The 13458-nt window shown below is 41.9% G+C and overlaps 1 protein-coding gene across 2 annotated transcripts in view; it reads right to left on the bottom strand.

The window, feature by feature from the left end:
• Positions 1–12406, bottom strand: part of LOC118325795 (sarcoplasmic/endoplasmic reticulum calcium ATPase 2-like) — a 23204-nt gene extending 10798 nt beyond the window's left edge. Inside the window, exons 1-6 of one of the 2 annotated variants that reach the window (XM_035658620.1) lie at positions 11865–12406; positions 10782–10799; positions 10607–10689; positions 8135–8239; positions 6913–7051; positions 492–572 (exon numbers count right to left, since the gene is read on the bottom strand). In XM_035658620.1, the coding sequence (XP_035514513.1) occupies positions 492–572; positions 6913–7051; positions 8135–8239; positions 10607–10689; positions 10782–10799; positions 11865–11982 (544 nt within the window). In that variant the 5' untranslated portion in view covers positions 11983–12406. The remainder of the gene's footprint in view (positions 1–491; positions 573–6912; positions 7052–8134; positions 8240–10606; positions 10690–10781; positions 10800–11864) is intronic. The other variant, XM_035658622.1, reaches the window with a different exon arrangement.
• Positions 12407–13458: the final 1052 nt, after the last annotated feature.

Raw genomic sequence — 13458 nt, 5'->3', positions numbered from 1 at the left:
AAACAGTTATGCTGCTTCTGTAGAAAGGTTGTCAGAACACACAGTGTCAGAGGCAGTTTGTTGGTATGGGAGTGGCATAACATTATGACACAGGGTCCAGGTGGTCATAATGTTACATCTCTCTCAACAACACAGCAGTCTGAGCTACAGTAGCTTACACCAGCAGTAGCTTGATCGGTGTATTTAGCTAAGCTTTAAACATATGTGACTTTCTATTTATCACTGAATACTGAGCATATAATCAAAGATTTAAATATGTACAGTGAATGGTCTTGTGCCTGTGCTAAAAAGGTTAGTGTGCAGAATTTTATTTCTTTCTAGTGTATAAAGCTGTACATATGTCACAGTAAAAGTAAACTAACCAATCATGATGTAGTTCAATGAATTTAATAACACCAAAGTTATAAGGGGACAATTGAGAATCTAATTGAAAAAAAGTTGCACAGGAAACGGAGTGGATGGCTGTGATATCGTTAGTGGACAGGTCTTACCTGTCAGAATGGACTGGTCTACCCTCAGAGTTGTTGATTTGATTGAACAGATACGGATGTCAGCAGGGACCTTATCTCCAACTATAACCAAACAGATACACAATTAGAGAAAACACACAAACATAAATGCCAAAACATCAACACACAAAAATATATTGAAAATAAAACAAAACAGTTCAAATCATTTTAAAATCATGTCTGCAGCTGTAAGCTCATTTCAATAACAAGTAGAATAAACAGCTCAATTGTTGCATCATATTTGATGGCCAAATGGTCTTTAATACCACATGAATAGCACTTCACTAACATTGGAGGTTTGATTACCATAAAGGCTACCCATGCACTCCTGGTACTGTACAATGCTGTTTGTGTGTGTGTGTGTAATGAACATTTAACAGATGAGATGTTGACTGTTTTTAACAAGCAGTAACTCAGCATTAGTGTAAACTAAACTGATGAAGCACAGCTCATTACAGGGTGGTTGTGGTACCACACAGCAGTAGAGAAGTGCTGCCTTCACTGCAGGGAAAGAGAAGGCGAGCCAAAGAAAGAGGAGGAAATGAAGGACCCGTGAGCCATAAAAGGCCCGTCTCAAAGGAAAAGGCCAATTTGGGTACATCGGAATTGCAGTGACCCAATTCAGCTTCCTAATGGTACATAAAGGCAATGGAAACTGGGGAAATGGCTCAGGCTATGGCACAGTTCCGTGGCCGTAGTCTACATATAGGCCTACTTAGTTAAAAATGCAAATTGTGTCAGATTGTTACAAAAGACTCCAACCAAGAACACGATATAGTTAGAATCCAGGCACCCGTACAAGCCTGCCAAATATCTAAGAATCTAACAAAACATCAAGGCAAAGTTGAAGTGAAAACTTAAACTCACACAGGAAAAGAACTTCAAAACAAACAAATACTTGATCAAAGGTAATGTCCAGATTCCCATTTGAGGAAGACGTGTCCCCGGCTCCTTTACATCACCTCAGAGTCCAGACATTTGTGACACAAGTCATCACCTTACTATTCCATTAGCAAGTGGATGTTCACATTTTCACACATTTCCAACTTTATGTCCAGCCTTGTTTTTACGTGCATTTCAACACTCATGCTGCATTGAGTAACTGACTTCTCACCATGAGACATGACCCTGAACTTCAGATGCCCTGACAGTGGTGCCAGGAACTCTGATCTGTCAGCAGGCATTGGCCAGACGAGACAGACAGCGACAGCTTTTCTGAGAAGGACTAATGTCGAGCTCAGTTGCATCTTTAAACATCTGAACTTGGAACGACAGGTGCAATGGAAGCCTCACTTCTAGAAAGGTCACACAACCTTGCTACAGATGGAATGACGCAGGCCTGGGATCAATTAGACAAACAAACTAAGACTGCAGTTGACTTCTTGATGGTATGGATCAATAATCTTGCTGTACATTGAATAGAGGAAACCATTTTATAGCTATATTTTTAACTTTTTAAGAGAAATTATCCCATCCCTGCTAGAAATGAAAAGGATTACCTGTAGCTGTACCACAGAAACAAAAACATTGTTTTTCTTAGAAGCCCAAAACCTTTACAATAACATCCTATATGGTTGTGTAACACTTCCTGTGCTAAGTCATTACTTTTCACAAAATACTGACAACTTCTTAGAGAGTGCTGAACCAGGCAACGTGGCCAGGGGGACAGGCTTCTAACGATGTTGCTTGCTGGTGTTCTCATAAAGAAATCCCTGAGTGTTGAAGACTCGTTGACATTGTAAAACACTGAATTGTCCCAAGGATGTGTTACACTGCAGACCTGCTCTGATGAAGTGTGTGCGTATATCATCTGTCACTCTGTGTCAACATCCTACTTGGTAACAGTCCAAGAATCTCCTCATGCATGACCACATTTTCACCTCTGTGCTCGCCAACAGGTCATACAGACCACAAATTTTACAGTGACAAAAGCTCTGTGTACGGGGTGATGCATTGCACCCAGTATGACTCCCCGAGGTGCCTTTTAAACAGACCTTTCAACAGCAGGCGAGGCAGTAACTGACCCGAAGCTGCCAGCTTTGACTGGCACCTGCCTCCGCCGTGTGTTAGGGGATAGCGTGTGGTTCGGCAGGCCAGGTTTCCTCTGGGCCAGCCAGGGGGCTACATGTGCTGATGGCAGCTGAACAAAAGGCTGACCTCCTGTCATGTTGAGTGGGCCATTTTAAAACAGTCAACAGGTGAAGCATCCTGCAGCTTTCCAACACAGCCCCACCACTGATTAACTCTCAAGCCACATTTACATGTGTACAATCATGCAAATACTTTATCCAAATGGAAATGGTATCAGAAGCAGCTTCGTCGCTGCTCAATTAGGCTTTTTTCTTCTAACCTTTGGCAGCCAGGTGTACCAAAAAAAATGCTATGTTACCATGACTCAGCACAATCAATGGAGGGAAATCAAACTGACCTTCTTGTTTCTGCAAATGTGTCATTTATATGCATGCTACCATACACTTTCTTAACTGTATTACAATTTGCATTTTGTGCATGAATATGTGGACGACACACAAACCATTCGGGTCAGCAATCTCACTTTTTTCCCACGGTGTTAGCTCATGGCCATTTTTACGAGTAGGTTTCACCATTTTATCAGCAAACAAGGGCAGAGTATGTAATGTTTAGTTAGCAGTTGGCTGATAGAAGAGACAAATCAATATTTACCAACAGTTGACTAGTTTTGTGACTTCCTGCTGTTAAGTTATCACAAATGCAAACACGTGTCAGTTGAGCCTCAACTATGACCTCTGTTATGTAAGCAGTATCTCTCCACTGTCACCCTGAGATCTGTGCTTTGCCCTAGTCTATAATGAATCTCAAGTGGCAGCAGGCTGGGCCTCCACATAGCATGCAACTGTCTCTGTTGCCATGGTAACAAAACTTGTCCCAGGACTGGGAGCACTAAAACTCCTGTCAAAATTAACTGGGGGTTTAGTAGAAGCCTGGCAGAAATTACATGCATGTTAAGCCTGACACAGTTAATTCTGAATGCAAATCATTATCAAGATCAACCACTGAACCACACAACATTTTAAAAGAGTATTCACCACAGCCCACACATACATGCTGCAAACAAATCAACAATACAAGCATCTGAACTTTGGACCTTTGATTTGAGAGCATTTGATGCTGTACAGATAAAGACATATTGTGAAAGCAGGGAGGAGGAAAAACTATTGGCAGACTGAATGTACTGTAATGTAAATCCCATAAAGCATTATATCTAACTTGTCATTGCAGCCGTGTAAGAGATTCAATGTTAATGTGAAAACAATGAACAATTTAAGTATGGATTTTATATTTTAACCACAGGTCAGAAGTGTACATTCTCTTCATGTCTTAAGGTCTACACTTTCGGTAGCGGCCCCTCATTAAAGCCTTTCAGAGGTTAAAGTCTGACCTCTCGCTATCCCATCTATAACCAGACAGCATAGCATGGATTCCCAGCAGTCAGTGCAGTATGACATAGTTAGCTGGGCTAGTGCAGTGGGCTGAATACTTGGTACTTACTGAATACCAGCTTTAATAATGGAAAATTACAACAGTGACACCTGATATTTTGGTCAATGTGTTTATACATGTAGTTAATGCACTACCTAACATGCATACTTCTCTCCAACCAGGCTGTGTGCCTGCAGATGTCCCCATTTAGCACCTTCAACCCGTGTTGTTTGGTCTAAATAAAAATGCCTGTGCCCTTCTGCAGGACTTCACAACAAACAAGATTTTTGCATTGCTAAAGCCTGCTTCAGTGGTCGGCAAGATGAGACCATTTCTCTCAGTCTTGCTGACAAGTCAGGAACTTTGCCAAAAGACAGTCCCTCAGTGACAACGGATGCTTGCCAGACCACATTAAATGCCACATATTATCCATGGTGTCTGGAATCTTAGTGGGGGGTGTGGGTGCTGATGGGTAGGGTCGCTGTGCATTGAGCATGGTGGGGTGGGACGTTTATCCATGAAGCGCTTCCCTAAAAGGTCATCTCTCTCTAGCACAATAGGAGCAGATGAGGGATCCTCCTCTCTATACTGCCCCCCACACGAGCCCCGTTCCTACCACCAGACGCCGCAACTTCACAGGGAGCAGAAAACAAACACGTTGAGTTCTGCTGCTCTGAGAAAGGCCAACATCCAAATCTGCAAGCCCTCAACACCAAACTGTAGCTGCAGCATACAGTGTGTGCTGTTATGACAAGGACTTAAATCCACTGGAAGGAGCTCGTGAACTTCACATGTGATCCTCCAACATCATATTTGAGGCGCTAGTTAAGCAGGGAAAGGTAATCCTTCATTGGATTTTGGCAGGTGGCACCAGCACATCCTAAAACTAGTGCAAATGTAGATTATAGTAAAAACCTGGTTTATAATTACTGATCATATCCATTGGATGATTTCATAATCTATGTTACTCAGGCAAAATCATTGATCTGTCAGTGAGATAATGTCTGGAATAAGTCATAGGCTAGTTTTGATGTACCACTGAATGATTTGGCTTAGCTACACTGTTGTGAACAAGTCCTATCAACCTGACGACTGCACGAGACTCTGGCCTTGTTCCTTCAACTGCTTCAAGGTCAGATTTGACACTGAACTACAAAGATGAAACCAAGCATAAAATAATCTAGTTTAGATAAAAGTCTTAAGAAATGCATTACACAGAACGTTATTTCCATGACATTAAACAAATTTCAGTGAGCATGCGATTGTGATTCCGATAAGCGATGAGGTGTGAGTAGGAGGCAGCCTTCAAACCCACAGCAACACCCTGACGGAGGGCAGCACAGATTGGCTGCAGGCTATTCTTCTCACGGCTGAGGCAGCCACAGAGGACTCCTCTCAGTGTCCTCTACCTCGGCTCAGCAGCCAGCCGGCCAGCATCTGCGTCATCTTACTCCTCCTCTGCATGGCAGGGGTCACTTTGCAGCTTCAGGAAAATATTATTCATACAAAAGAAGGGAGCCTGAGAGGAACCATTGTAAAAGATATAAGGAGGATTTGGGAAGCAAGTTGAGCTGATGAATGTCTTCTGACTGCGGGATAAAACATCCGCTTTTACTGCCTGCTGGGCTGCATTTTTGAGTAAGCCTCAAGCTGCTGACAGCAAAGCCTCCAGCAACCTTCTTCAGGGGTTTTCAAATAACTAGGTCTCCAATGTGCAAGAGGAAAGCGCATCTGCCAAATAATTAAGCTTTCTACACACCACTTTGCTCGCGGCACGTAACCAAAGTTTCCTTTCAATTTCATGATTAGCGCCGTCAACCAAAAACAAATTATGTATAGTATAACAGTCAAAACATTTTATTAGACATTTTAACTCCCTGTACTCTTTTCCCCATTTGTCCTTGTCAAGGTTACTCAGGAGTCCTGCTGAACACTGTCCCACGTCATCCACTGTAGCAATGTTCCCCTGAGCAGGATGGGAGGGCCATGCATGGGGTGGGACCAGACACCTGTCATTTCCACGACTGTCACCGCCTCTATAAATACAGCATTCCATAATCTAACCGGCCTATGACAGCCAAAAATAAAACCCACCACTATGCACAGAAAAAATATGCGTCATTTTGGTGGCTTAGGGTTAAACAGAGTATCAAGATAACGCTAGTGTTTCATTCCTCATCACATCTCCGCCTCTGTTCATCCCTCTGCAAAATTGTATATATGTGTGTATGCCGTGGGGCAAACAGCTCTCTAAAATTCAAAGCTTTACATCCTGAGGATTTTGGCTGCTGAAATAGGGCTGACTGGGCCTCAGCAGCATGAAACACTCCAGCACTCCAGTTCACATGCTGCATTGAGGGGAAACTGTTGGGCTGGGACGAGCAGCATGTTCCCAGAGTGAGCTCAAATTTAATGTGTGTGGACAAATACACACACACAGAGAGCAATGGGGGCCTTAATAGCATTTGCGCCTAGCCCTTTGAGACAATGGGTTAATAAGAACATCTCAAAATACATCACTCTTGCAGGGTGAGTCACCTCTGCAGTGGCACATGGGGATGGGGGAGGTTTCAATTCCAGCTTGTGCTAAACGTGATCCGTGAGCATACCTGGACTCATTTGATCTGCCCACAGTAGGCTTTACCTGAGGCACAGCCAAACAGCGGCAAACTATCACATGGAGATCTCTTCTTAAAGCTCCAAAGAAGAAGCAGCACATGGAAAATACACTCTTCACTTGATAGTAGCTGCAGTGGCATTAAATTGCCACTTTTCTGTGTATTTCAAGGTTCATGTGACGTCTAGATGTTTCCTTTAAGCTACAAATCAAACCAACATCTAACTCTAACACATACAACAGTGTAACAACAGAATAAGGTTACAACAACAGCAACAAAGTCATGTCTGTTTAAACATGCACAATGTCAAGAGCAGGTCAACCTACCAGCAACCTCCACGATGTCCCCAGGCACAATGTCTCTGGCCTTGATCCTCTGCACAGTTTTCCTGTCCTGCCGGTACACTTTCCCCATCTCAGGCTCATACTCCTTAAGTGCCTCAATGGCATCTTCAGCATTGCGTTCCTGGTGGGGAGGAAATTGATTGATTGCCAAAGATTTTTGATTTGCTCTGAGATGAACTGATAATATCACATAAACTAATACATGCCTGTCTAAATGGTATGAGAGCATTTCCTTTTGAAGAGGCAGCTACTATTCTAAGCTAGGTCTATTTGATTGGGTTTTGGTTGGGGACATTTAGCTGTTCAGTGTATGGAAATGCGAATATAAATCACATCATTTTCTGCCTCTTGACATTTTCCAATTTTATCCTTCACCAGCATCTTCATCAGCAAGAAAAACACATCACTCAGTGGACTGCCCACACATTTTTTAAATAAATAACGCCAGCCTCATATATAAGCGTCATACAGACCGACTGCTGATGACAACTAACAGACTGCTACTTTTCAATAGGAAGCCTTCTTTGAGACAAAAGTAACTTCCAGCACACAGTATTGATCTACAGTGCAAGTCAAGTAGGAACATTTGTTAAAACTTAAACCTTACAGCAGGCTTCAACAGGGATGATATGTTAAATTCAGGTTAGAAAGCAGGTTTGGCATAGTCTGTTCACACTGACTGTGACTAAATTTAACTCTTACGCAATCTAAATCATTTCTGTTGAAATTGCGTCAGAGAGGTGCTGATTCAACTTTTTGGACGCTGCTGTTCACAATAATGTTGCAATAGATTAGAGTGCATTAGGTGCATGATCAACTTGATGAAGGTAGGATATTCATTATAAGACATTAGAAGGTACCGGATTGCATTGGATTTAGTGAGGTAGCTGTCAACACCATGCTTACTTAAGGTAATGCATTGATTTTAAAAAGGTATTAAAATGGATTTCACATGTTTAAATGCCAGCTTATTATCTCAAGAGGTTATCCTTAAATATGTACTCGTACTGGTGAAATCAACAAAGCTAGGTTTCAATGCATGTAGAAAAGCAGGTAATATGTACAACTATTTTACAGAAAATTCATTATTCTTCTGAAATGTGATTTCTTTAATATAAAAATACATTAAATCTGGACAATCAAAACAATAAAAATCTAATAACTCTAAGACCTATACCCCAGACACAAAGGAGAAGTTTCTCACCTGCCACACGCCGACGATGGCATTGGCTATAAGAATGAGTAAAATTACAAAAGGCTCCACAAAGGCGGTGATAGTTTCTTCTCCCTCCTCAAACCAGGCCAGGACCTGAAAACAGTACAAGAAACAAGTAAGTTTCTATTTCATAGAACAAGCCTGAAGAGAGAGCTTTTGTGACAGCAGTATTTCATTCCTATAATACGAAGGTTCAGCTGTTTGTCAACTGCCAGAAGATTGACATCAAAGCCAGAGATCGATCACCATCATCTATCACCTATCATACCTGGACTCAACACGTACCTGTGCTTAAATCAAACTTTGGAAATTTAAAAGTTTCAATGTTCTGAACTTCTGTCTACTACTAGCAGTGCATTTATTCAATTGGGGCAACTGTTGTTATTCTCCTGTGGATATTTGTAATTGATTTTTTTAACCGCCAGCACTGCACAACTCATTCTGTGTAGGAATGCAAGCTTCTTCATGAGCAATTGATTAAAAAATAAACATCATCAAGAAGACCACTGTACAAAACTCTGATAAAATTACAATATTTTGACCTGGAGTCTCATTTAGCGTGTTGTTCCAGAGGAAATTAACCTAAAATTACCCTGTGTGCCACAAGCAATTAGTTAATGTCTCATAATATAATAAAGCACTCAACCTTAGTAAAAGGAAGCATCTAACTGTGGTAGATGCCAGAGACATTTGCAAATGGCATTACTTAAATGGCAAGCGTAACTCTTAATAGCCGTGTCAATACGGAAGCACAGGGCTCAATAACTCTTTACTGTGTGTCCTAACACGACCAAGAGATTTACATTACTTGGCCTAGCCTAAAGCAAGAAATTTATATATATACACTATGGCTGCAACCAACTAATCATTTTCATTATCGATTCATCTGGCAATTAATTTTTTTTAAATAATCAATTAGTCGTTTATACTTGTCAGAAAATAGTGAAAATGTCAGTCACAGAGCTAAAGGTGACGCTGTTAATGACTTATTTTGGCTGACCGAGGCGCAAAGATATTCAGTTTACTATAATATAAACCTGACAACACACTGGAGGAAGCTGGAAGAGAATTAGTCACATTTCTACTTGATGAGGACTAATCAACTAATTGTTTCAGTCTTAAATTATACACAAACATGCAAAGGATAAAACACATTTATAGCACTTAACCTCATTAAATGTAATGCATTTTTAAAAAGGAGTAAATCCTTAATATCTCTCAATACCATACTAAATTATGCAAACAGAACTAATGAAAAGCTGTACTAGTTTAAAGACTTAGTTTTAAGAAAGTACTTCAGCAGTTAGCCAACCGTTTTAAGTTATATTCAAGTACGGAGTGATTGTGTGTTAAGAAGGGCATGTGCGTTTGTCCGATGAGAGCCCTCCCACTGAGGGGTGAGGGTCCAAATTTGGTCTTGAGTGGTGCTCTGTTCCCCTGTCAGACAGCAGCCACTGACACCTCTGTATCACCTGACTGGACACTGCACACTACATACCGACCCCCACACACACACACACAGGGGGGCCTCGCTTATCAAAATGTTCTTCAGCCATCTGTTCTACTGTCTACTGTGCAGACGTTTCACAGAATGTGAAAAAAAGTCAAATTGCACAATTGAATCATGCATCATACAATGCCAATAATCAATTTAATTTGATCTCGAATTGGCAGTTACATTTCCAAAAAAATGTGCGCTTTTCACATAAATCTGGTGATACAAATATTGCACAAATAAAAACGCGGTTGTACATGAAGCCATGTCTTTCCACATGACAACACAACAACAAGATGTTCATGTGATTGAGCTATGGCCTCGAACACGCGCTGATGATGCAGGCACATAATGGCAGTCCATTATTAAACATTTATCTGTCTAGCACTCAAAGTCGGATTCCCGAGGGAGGACCATGGTAAGTCATTACACAGCAACCGTGCTTGACGACTCAAATGTCTTACTTGGCACATGGTGATAGCAACTCAATGCTGCTACTGCTGTTGTCACCATTCCTCAGACGGGCCGCTAGCCTTCTCAGCTGTTTAGTTCTCTAATATGCGAGTGTAACCCCGGCCGGGTAACACAAACTGAAGACGTTAACACTTCAGCACCATGCGCTGCATAAACTGTCCCCCTGCCATTCAACACACAGGGCTTAATAATAATCCCATCTGCAATTTTGACTTCACTAACACTCTTTCAGCCAGAGGTGGAAAGCTGTTTGTAGGATGCAATGCCCTGTACTGATATTCCTTTCACTCTTTTGATTATCTGTCTTGTTTACTGGACAATTTAGAGTGTAAGAGATGGTGGGAATGTTAAGTTGAACACACAATATCACAAGTACAGGAGACACTGGAAAAAGATGAATTCAAGTTAGAAATGAAGGAACATAAAGTCCACAGTGTGTAAAATACAGGCTTTATCAAACAGCGCAAGAAAATCTAGTGACATATACTTACAAAAGAAATGCATGCAGCCAGCAGCAGAATTCGAACAAGAAGATCTTCAAATTGTTCAAGGACAAGCTCCCACAAAGATTTCCCTGCAGCAAGAAAAGTTGGTTTAAAACAATTATCCATCACAGAAATGTGTTATGAATATGACAGTAACAATATCAGTGACAGTAGTCATTACCTTCCTCTGCTGGTAACTCTGTGTGTGGAGAGATGTGGCAGTCAGTCCGGGGAGTGCAGAGGAAACAGTGAAAAAAAGAAAAGAAAAGGAAGATAAGCAGTGTATAAATATACATATTTTTGATGTCTGCCAGCTGGAGATATGCCTGTCAGTTCCTGTTTCTTGATGGGGAACTGACTCCTGGAACAAGAGGTTAGTATGTTGTATGAGGGGGCGAAATCTCAGACACAAGTTGGTTTCAAAACCACCACATTCCCAGTTTGACTTCACTTTTAGATGATTGGATAATGGTTTTGACTCACATCCTGATACTGAATGATGAAGTGAGGGTATGGACTTGTTTTACTTTTAAACAGGAAAGAATCGTATAGCCATATTTAACCCCCCCTCTGTATTTATATATCAGTTTTACACTTGTAACAATGGCATACAAGTTTACTCCCTTCATCTTTACTACACAATAGGAAAACTCTAAGCAATGTGAAGGTCAAAGTGATTTAAGGGGAGGGAAGTACACCCTTCATGACCTCCCAGGTGATATTAATATAAAACAGCTGTTTAAGCCTGGGACAAGAGAGATTAACTCTGAAGGGTAACAGCGTCAAATGCCAGCCGGATCTCCGGGCTCATGGGGCCGATGTGTTGCAGTTTTGCTTTGAGATCATCCGACAAGGTTACTGTGTTCAACAATGTCACCATATTTTACAAAACAATCAGCATTGTCACCATGAGCTTATGTTTAACCGTGTTATCACAGTCAACAGTGTAACCGTGATACAATGCCCAGTAAATGTCACCATACGTAACAAAGTCTCCATGTTCCACAATGTAACAATGTCTCTCTATGTAATGATTAATTTGTTACTATGTGAGAGATGGGAAACCCTCGAGGTCACCGGTGATGACGTCAGCCAAATCGCTCCACGGAGCCGGGTGATACCGGCCGGCCGGGTGGATGACTTTTACCCCACATCCTGAACACTGTGCGCACAGGGCACATGTAATAATGACAAGACATTTTTTTAACCGTATCTCACGGACAGCGGCGGTGTTTGTGGTGGTCTACAGTGTAAATTGTCGTACCGTTTAGGCCCCATTTCTCCTTCTGACGTTTCACCTCGTCCAGGGAAAGTCCTGTGCTTTCATTGACGCAGAAATAACTGTAAACTTCTTCCACACTCTTCGTGTGAGCGTTTTCCATGGCGGACAGACGGCTCCTTCCAACACAGCTTTACACGAAATACTGCCGTATGGTACCTTGTGGCTCTTTAAAAACTGCCGATACTTTCAAAGGTATGAGGAGTTTGCTGAACTGAGAGCTGAGCATTAACACTCGGGTAGCTATCGACAGCTATTGACCGCGGTCTAACGTGTCCCCCTGGCCCCTAGTTAAGATTTTCTTCCCGCGAATTACGGAAGAAAATGTTGTGTGGAGCCAAATTCCTCCTCTCTGTGTGGATGAAGATTACTGTGAGCGTCCTCCTATCTCCGAAAATGGTGGAAAAGTGTCTGCAGCAGTGTCCTGTGTTAAGAACTGCATTCACCCGGTCCAGTCTTCTGCTGTGTAGCCGTGCCGTGCCGTGCCTCACCGTGGCGCAGCTCTCTGTTGCTCCACACGGTGCTGACAGTCTGCTTTTATCAAAGTGCCTCACTGCTGCCCCTCTTCCCTGCGCTGCATGTGGACTAATATCATTGGACGAGCGGTGTCAGCTCCGTTCAAAACCAGGGAGACATGAAAAAACACAGGAAGCAACCAGGAAATAGCAAGCTGGAGTACATGCTCCCATTCAAACCTTGAGTTTGCTCTTCTAAACCAGAAAGCTAGGGGCCATTTCTATTTATTTTAATGTGTTTTGTGTTGCCCGCCATGTCGGCTTTAACGTAAATGGCTGGCTACACTGTACGTTATGTTTGTGATGAAAATATAGAGTGCTATTCCTGTTATCTGTGCTTCTGCCACATTTTTTTAAATGAAAAACCACATGACGCAGTATATGTAGAATGCGGCTCTTTTCTTTCTTACTTACTTTTTTTAATGACTTTTATGTAGCCACTCCCGGCTTCCATAGTCTCCATTTATGGCAGCGTTAACTGTGCTAGAGAAAGAACCAGTGTCACTACTGTTCCCACATTGAAACACTTTTGCCACACTGGTGTTGGAAGCTTAAAAAGCACAGTACCTGCTTGTATGGATTCACAAACAACTTTACACATTTCCCTCTGACTACAGGAATCTAATTTACAGAGGCCCAATGTCTTATTGTATTACTACCTCATTTACACTTGACTAGGGGGCCCATGTTTTCCTTTGGCAGGAATGAGTTAAGGCTTAGAGTAGAGAACAAAAAGGTGGGCCACAGATCAATGTCCCAGCCTGACAAGGGATTTACAGTGTGCTAAGGACAAAAACTGAGGGACATTTTCAAACAAACCAGTGCGTCAAGATAACATACGAGAGTCTTATTTGTTAGACACAATCAATAAAACCAGACTGTATACCTGATTAATCAGCTACATCTGCATAATAACTGTAAAGGCAGCCAATTTGCTAAAGAGGTGAGAGGGCCAACCCCCTACCCCCACACTGTGTTCTTCAGGGGGGTAAGTATCACTGTCAGATGTTTTACAGGACTGGCGTGCATCATCTGTTAACACGTCTTAATAAGGTCCCCAAGAA

The sequence above is a fragment of the Morone saxatilis genome, unplaced genomic scaffold (assembly GCF_004916995.1).
Source record: "Morone saxatilis isolate NCDOM2014 unplaced genomic scaffold, NCSU_SB_2.0 Contig16, whole genome shotgun sequence".
Lineage (NCBI taxonomy): Eukaryota > Metazoa > Chordata > Actinopteri > Moronidae > Morone > Morone saxatilis.
The sequence above is the reverse complement of the archived record's forward strand: the minus strand, read 5'-3'. Positions and strand labels throughout refer to the sequence as shown.